The sequence below is a fragment of the Cibotium barometz genome, chromosome 53 (genome assembly GCF_041138505.1).
Source record: "Cibotium barometz isolate CiBa-2024 chromosome 53, ASM4113850v1, whole genome shotgun sequence".
Classification (NCBI taxonomy): domain Eukaryota; kingdom Viridiplantae; phylum Streptophyta; class Polypodiopsida; order Cyatheales; family Cibotiaceae; genus Cibotium; species Cibotium barometz.
In genome coordinates this window covers 36,142,875-36,154,985 of record NC_141098.1, presented here as the reverse complement: position 1 = coordinate 36,154,985, position 12,111 = coordinate 36,142,875, and the positions used below count along the sequence as shown (strand labels likewise).

At 48.4% G+C, this 12,111-nt stretch overlaps 1 protein-coding gene across 2 annotated transcripts in view; it reads right to left on the bottom strand.

Annotated features, from left to right (window-relative positions):
* The window catches only part of LOC147608576 (tRNA (guanine(26)-N(2))-dimethyltransferase 2-like), a 135,052-nt gene that overhangs the window by 79,777 nt on the left and 43,164 nt on the right, over positions 1 to 12,111 (bottom strand). For both annotated transcript variants that reach the window (XM_086789499.1, XM_086789500.1), the window contains 3 exons: positions 9,884 to 10,123; positions 9,649 to 9,736; positions 9,442 to 9,563 (listed from right to left, as the gene is read on the bottom strand). In XM_086789499.1, coding sequence (XP_086645625.1) covers positions 9,442 to 9,563; positions 9,649 to 9,736; positions 9,884 to 10,123 — 450 coding nt within the window. The remainder of the gene's footprint in view (positions 1 to 9,441; positions 9,564 to 9,648; positions 9,737 to 9,883; positions 10,124 to 12,111) is intronic.

Sequence of the window (12,111 nt, the reverse complement as noted above, 5' to 3'; positions counted from 1 at the left end):
GAGGGGCACTCTGGAGTATGGTATGCACTAGTTTCCAGTTGGTTCTCAATATATGGGCTCTACATGGACCGCCTACCCCCCCCTTCAGTACAGTTTGGACTCCCCTTTTTTTTGGCTGTCTCACGAGGATACCAATCGGGTTATCCGGTCAGATCTTTGTAGCCTCTGCACACATTGCACTTGGATCACACCCCCGGAGCTCCCCACGAAGATACACTTTTACAAAGACCACTTCCTCACACTCACTGAGGATGGATTCATCCAACAACCGGGCTACTTGAGTGTTCACATGTCCCATGCCATGCGGATTGCGATTGGCCAGATACGGGTTTCTTCCCACCGCCTCAGAGTGGAGACAGGTAAAATTGAGCGCATCTTCAGAGCCGGGAAGCTCATACGGACACCCAGAGAGGAGAGGATTTGCCGACTATGCCACACAGAGGTTGAGACGGAAGAGCATTACATATGCTGCTGCCCAGTATACTATGAGATCCGCAGGAGGTTTCACTGTCTATTTCGTGAGAGATTCAGTCCACTCTCCAGGATCATTGACTTCCAGGACCAGCGTTGCTTGGGCCTCTTCCTGCTTGAGCTCTATAGACACAGGGACACGTTCTTGAGACACAGGCCCCAGCCACCCTGCCCCCTCCCTCGGCAGCCAGCCATCACCAGTTTCTTCCGGACCCAGGAGGTGGAGGACACCGACATAGTGGATCTTGTGGATCCTCCACGAGCTGCTCTGGACCTACCTTGCTCGAGAGGAGTTACCTCGGACCGAGCCTCTGCACTCCAGCATGCCCAACGCCCTCGACCCCCCCCCCCCCCCCGTCAGCCACGATCACCTCATCAGCTCCAGATCCAGGACATGCTCCACCGCCATCAAGCTACCTTTCCACGTGACATGGCTGAGGGAGACCTCTCGGCCATACTCGTCAACCCCATGACATTTTGGAGAGTGGTATACCATCTACTCGAAGCTGATGTTGCTCCCATGTTTTTATGTTTTAAGTATTCCATGGACAGTTTTGTATCACCCCAGTGAGATAGCTATATTTATGTTTTCATTCTGTTTTATTTTCCATTCCATGATGAGATATGCCATGGACATTATTGTACCACTTTGGTCTCATAGGCTCATTGGGTCTTTAGTAGACGCTTAATATATCTTCCTCTCCCTCCCTCCCTCCCTCCCTCACAGTGCCTACACCGGAGGATTCAGAGCATCATTGCGAGGCATTGAGCTCGTCCGACCAGGCATCTCACTATGGCAGATATCCAGGCCATCTAGCAAAGACCCATGCTAGAGCTCCTAGGATGACTACCACTCTAGCCATATACTTCTGTACCCACTGTCACTTTTGTACTCCCCCATATTCATGTATCCATGTACTCATGTACCCCATTTTGACTAGTAGCATTAGCTTCCCACTCTCCCTAGTTGCTGCTTCCGGATGCTCCCTACTGATGTATTGTAGGGCTAGATACTTACCTTCAGTTCTTTCTTTTCTTTTCCAGACATTGTATCAGATGTCACATGGTTGTAACTTTGGTCTCATAGGTCACTTTGGCCTTTTGAAGACGTTAACATAACATTTCATTTCATTTCTCTCTCTCTCTCTCTCTCTCTCTCTCTCTCTCTCTCTCTCTCTCTCTCTCTCTCTCTCTCCAGAAGACATTGACAATTGTACATTGATTTGTCTCATAGGTCGAGTTCGGCCTCTAGTAGACGTTAATACAGCTCTCTCTCTCTCTCTCTCTCTCTCTCTCTCTCTCTCTCTCTCTCTCTCTCTCTCTCTCTCTCTCTCTCTCTCTCTCTCTCTCTCTCAGGCTTCTGGCACCAACATTAGGGCGCCCCCCAGCTGGTCGACTCCACCCTCCGCCAACTCCCCCTCTCTCTTCGCTTCTCTCTGTTCGCCCGCTTCTCTCTGTTCGCTTCTCTCTCTTCGCTTCGCTTCTCACTCCGCCCCCACATGCTCTTCGCTTCTCTCTGCTCGCCCCAAAAGGACTCGGCCATCTCTCTCTCTCCTCGTAACCTCCTCACCATGGAGGACATTGAGGATATCCGCCATCGACCGATGAGAGACATCTTTGGATAGTGATGTGTATGATGCTTACCTTTGTTGCTGGAGTTTTCCTCCTAGATGTTATCCATTAGGAGTTCCTGGTACCGTACTTTTCCTCATAGTTGTTTCAGTTTCAGTTAGTTGTTTAGTTGTTTTTAGCTTTCCTTACACAGACATTGTATCAGATCCACCAATTGTTGTAACCTTTTTGGTCTCATAGGTCATTTTGGCCTTTTGAAGACGTTAATATATCATTTCATTTCATTTCATTTCTCTCTCTCTCTCTCTCTCTCTCTCTCTCTCTCTCTCTCTCAAGTGGAGGACAAGCTCGGCACAATTATCAAAGAACACAAGAAGATGGTCGACTCTTCCATTACCGCAATCATAAACCGCCTCTCCAAACTCGAGAAGGGATTTGACAAAATCCAAGAGCTCGAGTACATCCAAGCAAGAGGCTCAGATTTCAGCCTTAAAGGAGGAACTAGTGGAGGCCAAACTGCATGCTAAAAGTCAAGCGGCTGAAATCTCAGCCCTCAAAAAGGAGTTGGAAGCCACTTTAAAAAGCAAGCTTGAGGATGGAGAATTTCAGCCCTCCTTTATTGAAGAGCTGAATACCATCAAGGAACAAATGAGGATCATTCGAAAGGAGGAGGAGCAACATAAAGAGAAGACATCTTCATGGGTGGAGGTGATCACAAAGACACAAAAGAAGATGGACGAGGCCGAGAAATGGATCGAGGTCGCCAAGAAAGGGAAAGGTAAAGAATCGCCACCCATCCCCACTCCCACCATCATCAACATGACCCTAGAAGAGGAGCAAAGGAGGAAGACCCGGGCCTTACATGTACGAGTGTCCGGTCTAAAAGACCGTGATGATGCGGAAGGGAAACCAAGGAGCTCTTCTCTATGATGGGCATTGAAGCCACGCACACAAAGGCATGGAGAGTGGGAAAGAAGAGAGAAGGTAGTGGCGAACCTTCTAAGGAGAGAGCACTTATCATTCGTTTCCCCTCCATGGAAACGAAGAAGGACTTCTTGAGGAGACGTCCTACACTCAAGAAGACAGAGCATAGAGGACGGGGCTCAGGAGTGGCAGTATTGTTTAGAGAGGAGCTACAGCCACTGATACATATAGTCCGCAGAGATGAGCAGGCTAGGTACATGTGGGTTAGACTGAGGGCAGAGACGGGCAAATATCTCTACATTGCTATATGCTATTTTGCTCCTAGTACATCAGTGTATGCATCACCTAGCAAGCAGTCTCCCTTTTCTATTTTGGATGATGACATTTGGGAGTTCTCCAAGGATGGTGACATCATTCTCTTGGGGGGACTTCAATGCCAGGACCGCCCATAACCAAACAGTATTTTATGATACCTCAGAGGAGATGTTGAGGGAGCTTGATGTTAGGGATATGGGCCTATCTAGACTCTCCCAGGATGAGGAACATACAGTGTATGGGCGGTATTTGATAGACATGGGGACTGCACATGGATTGGCCATCCTGAATGGCCTACAGAGATTCCCGACATCGGGCAGTTTCACTAGCTTTCCACATCGGCATGGTGCTAGTACAGTGGACTATGTTATGGCTCAGCCCAGTCTCATTCCCTCTTTTCAGGATTTTATGGTAGGCACTAGGCCAGTTGGAATAGCAGTGGACCATGCTATCTTGTCCTTCACTCTCACATTTCAGTTCAGCACCGCTCCATTGGCGTTATACCTTTACGAGGGAGACTGACACCGTGTACACAGATGAGATATACAGACGCTTATGTGCCGAGGAGCCGGGACGGCCATTAGATGAGCTCACTCAGATATTGATAGAGACGCTTCATGCTGCAGCATCAGAGGCAGATCCCCATAGTCAGCCTACATGGAGACGATCTGGTAACATGCCCCAGAACAGTTGGTATGATGAGGAGTGCAGAGAGATGAGGATCGGATTACAGAGAGAGGTGCTCATGGGTGTTACCACTCACAGACAGTCACGGATTACCTTCCGGCACCTAGTGTGACGGAAGAAGAGAGCTTATCTTGCTCAGTTAGAGAGGGATTTGTACCAGTTATTTATGAGTCAGGACTCACGCGAGGCATGGAGACTATTCCATGAGCATTCACCATCACCAGCCATTACCTCCACAGAGATTTGGGGTGAGTATGCAGCATCCCTGTATACAGCACCAGGACAGCCGCCCTTGCCAGACCCATCGGAGCCATGCCCAAAGGCATGTGCTTTCTTTACTGCTGAGATGGTTAAGGAAAGCTATTGACAGGATGAGGACTGGGAGAGCATATGATCATGATGGTTTGGTAGCAGAGCACTTTATTCATGCCAGAGATATGCTTGCAGAGCTTATTGCTATGATGTTTAACCGAGCCATGTGTGAGGGTTTTCCTGAGACTTGGAATATGTCCACGATTGTGCCTATCTTCAAGTCAAGGGAACCCATGCTTCCTGGGAATTATCGTACCATCATGATTGGTTACTCATGGGCTAGATTATATGCATCTATTCTTGAGCAGGAGTTGAGTAGATGGGCAGAGAGAGAGGGCATACGTGCATCAGGGCAGGCAAAGTTCAGGAGAGGTTTCTCCACTCTTGACCATATCTTGACACTCAGAGCTATTATGGAGGAGGGTAGATTATATGGCAGGAGGATTTATTGTTGCTTTGTGGATTTCCGCAAAGCTTTTGACACAGTACCGAGAGCCAGACTGATGCGCAGACTACAGGAGATGGGAGTGCCCACAGAGCTGATTTGGGGAATCATGGCTTTATACAGGACAGTTGTGGGGCAGGTACGTACTACTCAAGGTATATCTGAGATGGTTCACTCCACTATTGGGGTGAAACAGGGCTGCCCCCTTTCTCCCACCTTATTTGGGATGTATGTGGATGAGGTTTTGGACTATGTAGAGCGGGAGGGTGACAGAGGAGCACAGCTAGCAGGGACATGGATTCCGCTATTATTGTATGCTGATGATATTGTGCTGATCTCAGATTCTCCAGAGGAGATGCAATGTCATTTGGATGCATTGCACACGTTTGCAGAGGACAGTGGATTGTCTGTTAACCTTGGTAAAACCAAGGTGATGGTGTTTAACACCACAGCACAGTGGGTTAGGAGGTCAATACCCACCTTTACATATGGTCAAGAGACAGTGGAGTATACAGATGCATATACTTACCTTGGTGTGGTTTTTAGTGGCCCACTATTTTCCTTGAGGAGAGCAGCGGAGACCAGATTGACCAGAGCTTATGCAACATTGGGGAGACTAGAGAGGATGTGTTCGCAGGTTCAGTTTCAGGAACCTCGAACAAAGCTCTGGCTGTTTGACACTTTGGTCACTTCAGCCATGCTGTATGGAGTGGAGATATGGGGACCCTCAGTGGATCACCACAGCCGAGCTGGTAGCACTGACGGATGGAGACGTAGGGAGAGGTCCTTGGTTTCTATGATTTCCCGGATGATTAGGGCCAAGGCCTCCGTACCACATGATATTATCCGTGCAGAGATGGCTGCCCCCCCATTGGTAGTAGAGGCACTCACTCAATCAGTCTCCTTTATACATAGCACTTGGGCTCTCCCTAGAGACAGATATGCTCGCTTAGCCCTGGAGTCTTCACGACAGTTGGCATCACAGGGAGACGGATCATGTTGGTATGCACAGATGACAGCTTGGTTCCAACTGCATGGCTTTAGTATGGACAGGCTACCTCCATTTCAGTACTCCCTGGATGCACCCTCCCTCTCTCTCACACGGGCAGCGATTACCAGACTTATCAGGCAGGACTTGACTCAGCTGGACACTAGAAGGACATGGATACAGCCAACACACGAGCTTGGTACGAAGATGGCTTTCTATAGAGATCATCTTCTCCAGCTCACGGAGGATGGGTTTGTGATTAGACCAAGCTACATGGATACTCATCTTTCTCATGGGGTACGATGTGCTATTGGTCAAATGTGCACATCCTCACACCAGCTAGAGATTGAGACTGGCAGATTCAGAGGAGTACCAGAGCTGAGGCCAGGATTTGTCAACTGTGCCAGATGGAGCCAGAGACAGAGTTACATTACATATGTCACTGTCCAGTATATTATGAGATACGAGACCGTTTTCACTGCCTGTTCAGAGAGGGCTTTGGACCACTTTCTAGAGTCATGAGATACCAGGATCAGAGATGCCTCGGATTGTACTTGCTGGAGCTGCGTAGACATAGAGAGGGTCTCCTGAGAGGGAGGGGATCAGAGAGGGAGAGACACCTACAGAGGCAGATTACAGACTTCTTTCGACCAGAGATTGAGCAGTCAGGCCAGCAGGCATTGCAGCTAGCCCCAGAGTACAGCCGCACCAGAGGTACACTGATTGATCGGGCTATAGAGCTGGGGCGGTCCAGGCGCCCCAAGATGAGAGGCCCATCTGGACACCGGCGGAGACTACAACAAAGGATCAGGACCATACTAGCACGGCATGGGAGACGTCCAGTCACAGTACTCACCATGGAGGACATTGAGGATATCCGCCATCGACCGATGAGAGACATCTTTGGATAGTGATGTGTATGATGCTTACCTTTGTTGCTGGAGTTTTCCTCCCAGATGTTATCCATTAGGAAATGCTAGAGCTCCTAGGATGATTACGACTCCAGCCATATACTGTTGTACTCACTGTCACTTTTGTACTCCCCCATACTCATGTATTCATGTATCCATGTACTCATGTACCCCATTTTGACTAGTAGCATTAGCTTCCCACTCTCCCTAGTTGCTGCTTCCGGATGCCCCCTACTGATGTATTGTGGGGCTAGATACTTACCTTCAGTTCTTTCTTTTCTTTTCCAGACAGTGTATCAGATGTCACATGGTTGTAACTTTGGTCTCATAGGTCACTTTGGCCTTTTGAAGACGTTAATATAACATTTCATTTCTCTCTCATGAGGCCCACAGAGCAGGCAAGTGGGCTATCTACAGAGATGGTAGACTTATTATCACTGAGCATCGTCCCAAATAGGGACGCAGGGTCTATGAGACCAAACACCTAGGTTTATACAGAGACTCAGCAGAGCCCTGAGAGGGACTTACCATACATAGCTGGGTATGAGTGGGAGTCAACTTTTCGAGGCGAGACCCGCACATCAGGAGGAGTACATGGCTCTGGGGTTGCAGCTATCCTATTTAGATCCCATCTCCTATAGATTCTCGGCATTGTCCGAAAGGACGAGGATGCACGATATCTTTGGGTGCGGCTACAGCTTAGCAGTGACAGAGTCATCCACATTGCTGTGTGTTATTTTGCACCACGCCACTCCCCTTATGCCGCACAGCATGGCCAATCACCGTACTTACCATTATATAAGGATATCATGGAGTTCTCACAGTTGGGGGAAGTCCTCCTGCTCGGGGATTTCAACACCACGACGGGAAGTCAGCAAGTCCCACTACTCGATCTACACGACCCTATCAAACTACAGGAGCTGGACATCACTGACACAGGGCTGCAGCGATCATCACACGACCGTGGGGAGGTCACACTGTCTAGGAGATATTTCTTAGAGCTAGGAGCTGCACATGGTCTCGTTATCTATAACAGGATGTCCCGATAGCCCTCCTCCGGCGCCCTCACCTCCTTCCCTCGCTCAGGAGGTACTAGCATTGTGGACTACCTTATGGGATCTCCGGCTTTGGCACACATTATTCCCGACTTCTCCATTCCGCCACCCCCTTTTGAAGCTGACCATGCCTACCTCTCTTTCACTCTTACCTGCACACCAACCGTCCCTCCACCACCACCCCCCCCCATCTCACATTACACTCAGGTCCTCTTTGCTCACGAGCTTGACCCTGTTTACTCCAACCACATCTACCCCCAACTCCAGGATGTGGAACCTATTGTCCCACTATCCACCCTCACAACACAACTCACCACCATACTCCACATATCCGCCACAGCTTCTTTCATCTGCACGCGGCGGTCTACTGCCAAGCCACCTTGCGGTTCCATGCCTCAGAACTGTTGGTATGATGACGAATGTCGGGCCACACGCTCCCGTCTTAAGCATGAGGTACGGATTGGGCAAATCACGAAGCGCCAAGCGCAACGGATTTCTCAACGGCTCACCCAACGCAAGAAACGGGAGTTCTATGCTCGGAAATCCCCTATCAGCAACCCCTACCCCCGCCCCACCACCTCCACCTTCTTCACAAAGGGCATGGTCCTAAAGGCCGTTCGTAGACTACGCAATGGGCGAGGCCCAAGATCATGAGGGACTCACTGCTGATGAGTACATCTCGCATGCCCATGATACCCTAGCACCCCTACTAGCCTACATGTTCAATAGAGCCCTTTGTGAAGGATTTCAACCCTCTTGGTCCACCAACACCATTACCCCCATCCTCAAAGCCAGAGATCCACTTGATCCTAATAACTACAGGACGATCATGATTGGCCACACATTGACTAAACTCTATGGATCAGTGCTAGAGGCGGAGCTCAGTTCATTTGCAGAGAACGAGGGATGCAGAGCCTCAGGACACGCTAGCTTTCGGATGAGCTACTCTACCCTTGACCACATCTTCACCCTCCGTGCCATCATCGAGGAGGGTAGAGCACAACACCAGAGGATTTACTGCTGCTTTGTGGATTTCAGCAAAGCTTTTGATACTGTACCCCAAGCCCGCCTCTTACACCCTCTATAGGAGATCAGAGTCCCATCTGACATGGTTTGGAGCATCATCGCCCTCTATGAATCCGTCACCGGACAAGTGAGAGCCCCAGGAGGTACCCTACTACGACATCAGAGCCCACCACCCGTACCCACGCTCCAACTTCACGCCCCAAAGGAGTTCTTAGCGAGAGAGGTCGATCCATTCTGCAAGCCCAACGTCCCGAACCCAGAGCATCATGTCCCTCCACCACGCAGAGACAGATTCGTGAGGTTCTCCGCCGACATGACACACTCCCATTAGAGAGGACTGACATTCACTCCACTATCAGACCGGTTCTGGCCGAGGCAGGTATCGTCATTAGCTGGTCATAGCATATCTAACTCTACACAGGATCATCTGTTGATCACATTGTTACATGTTTTCATTTTACTTTTTCTTTCAATTTTCCATGGCTCAATATATCCATGGTACCATTGTATTACTTTTGGTCTCTTAGGCCCTTGGAGCCTTCCGTAGACGTTAATATAACTCTCTCTCTCTCTCTCTCTCTCTCTCTCTCTCTCTCTCTCAAGAGCACAGGAGAGAGAAGGAAGAAGAGGGGTGGGGTTGGGTGGGATCGCCCGGGGGGGGGGGGGGGGGGGAGGGGGGAGGGGGGGGGTTATACATTGATATTCTCAAAATGCTAACTAAAATCTGAAGCTCACCGCATCGAACTGTTTTTCATGGGTCAACATGTAAATTCTTGCATCATCACGTACAGCTTGTACTTTTGCAACAGCACTGGAGCCATTTAGCTTTATGTTGCGTTTGCAGGCCTCAACAGCAACTAAGATATAAAACTCAATCCATGTTAACTATAGTGATCATTTACAAAAGGCAGAACGTGGACACCACAACAAAAGATAGTGCACCTTCATCATTATCCAATGCTATGACTGATCCCACCCCCTCAATTTCCCGTGCATAGCGTAGTGCCCGCAAGCCGGAAGCTGCCAAGGCCTGTAAAATGAGGCAAATCAAAAGCATGCAAATATTTACTTTATTATATTCAAATGTAGCCAATTTGAGTCATTTAAAAAATTAACACAGCTGCATAAAAGCTCCAGTCCCGAAACGTAAAGACATAAAAGGTTAGTGATCCTATGCCTCAAGAATACGCAGTGGCTTGACTGGTGCATTCATAACGTCTAGCTTCTTGTCCTCGGTCTTTATATCATTTGGACTGGTGGGGGCACCATCACGTGATGTCTGTGCATCTTCCTTCTCTTCAAGCTTTTGATGGCTTTGAGCACGATGTTTCTTCCTGCTGCTTTCATTTGTCACCTCTTCTTCGCGTTTAGTGAGAAAAGCCCTGACTACTGCAATAGATAAGTCCCTATTGACAATCTGCATTTCAAGATCATTCAGATTATGCCTCATTCATGCAAAGCACAACTACAGTATTGCCTATAAACAATGCCATTCAAGAAACCAACCAGTTGCCAAGAACTAATCATTTTGAGCATATTGCAAAACAATAGCTAAAGTATGGAAATAAGCCATGCTCAAGGGCCAACCTCAAGTAAAGTTTGAGATGATCATGAAACAACAAACAGATAGAACGTAAGGAAATGCATGTTTGTTTAGGCTATAGACAATGTGCTATGCATCTCCCACCATAGTATTCACACACATTGTATCATCACAGAGAGTCACTGCTCAGAGATCCTCGCCCCCAACAGCCCTCCTCTCAGCTTACCATCACCAGTTTTTTCCAGCCTAGAGGGGTGGATAGGGAGCCACTAGAGCCCATCACAGTGGATACGGGAGCCTATACCACAGTGCCCCCTTGCTGCAGGCCCACGGGACCCCGACCACCCCCAGCTCATCAGCCTCGGATTCAGGAGATCCAATACTGCCATCGAGCAGCCTCATCCTCACAGCAGACTATCGACATCTCTAGCCTTCTTGTATCAGCCATGATGGACTTCCTGGATAAGCCCTTGCCCGGCATACAAGGTTGATTGACTGTTTTTATTCAGCTCTCCCATATCCCATCATTTATTGTACCCTATACCTAGCATAGTAGGATCTAGATTTTTCATCTTGTATAATCTCTGAGTCCCACAGTTTTAGTTTACTATTGCCTCTCCTTATTTCATCCATGACGAGATTTCATGGACACTATACTATGTACACAGGTCTTTTGAAGATGTTATTCTCTCTTTTTTTCTGGACATTGGAGATACCTTTCAAATGCTACGCTATGATGTATTAGTTCATTTTTCTTTTTATTTCCATGATCATGTTATCTCGTGGAACTATTGTAGCACTATTTGGTCTCATAAACCCTTTGGATCTTTTGTAGATGTTTAATGTAGAGATTGGCACCAGTAGCCCAGCAACATACATTGGGAGTGACATCTCAGCGAGCGGAGGAGATTCGAGCTAGGCGACAACCCAGACTAGCCGGCTACCAGACACCACGGCTACACCACAGAGAGATCGCGGCCATCCGGTCTCGACACCAGCAGGAGGTCGAGGAGCAGCTGGCACATTTTCGCTCTGATCCAGGACGCATGTTCGAGACATTTACGGCATCCTCAGATCGGATGTATGGCATATTGTACCCAGACTATGGGACTGGATGGAGTTAGGAGTAGATAACATATCATACTTGTATCACCCCTTCAGCATATAGAGATGCATTAGTAGCCCTAGTACTCCATCCACACCCTCTCGTTTGTACACCACCATTAAGTCCCCTATGGTCGTGTTGGCATACTTGTGCATTTTATTCTCACTCCGCATTTTCCTCTTGATGACTGGAGGAACATCATTGTACTACTTGTTTGTCTCATATGTCAATTTTGGCCTTTTGCAGACGTTAATATATCTTTCTTTCTTTCTTTCTTTCTCTCTCTCTCTCTCTCTCACACACACACACATCCGACCCAAGATGGAGGCCCTCGTGGACAACCACAAGATAGCCCTGACCTGGATGCCCCTCTTCGAGAGAGACCACGCAACGCACACAACAGCACATGACCCGGTACCCCTGCTCAACAGACCACGCAGCCCACAAGTGAGCTAGATGCCCAAGGGCCAAGACCCATTATTCCAAGGAAATGCTCCACCCGACAACTTCAGATCCGAGAGATCCTCCAAAAACACAGGAGTGCCCCTCCACAAACAGTGGATGTGGACAGCCTCTATACAGTCATAAATGAAAAGGAACCACTCACATTGTATTGTACCACTGGCACTTAAAAGGCTAATGTTTTTTTCTCTCAGCTCTAGTTGGGTTTTTTATCATGGTTCTATCATTTCATGGACACATTGTAACACTTTTGGTCTCACAAACCCTTTGGTCTTTTGTAGACGTTGATAGAACT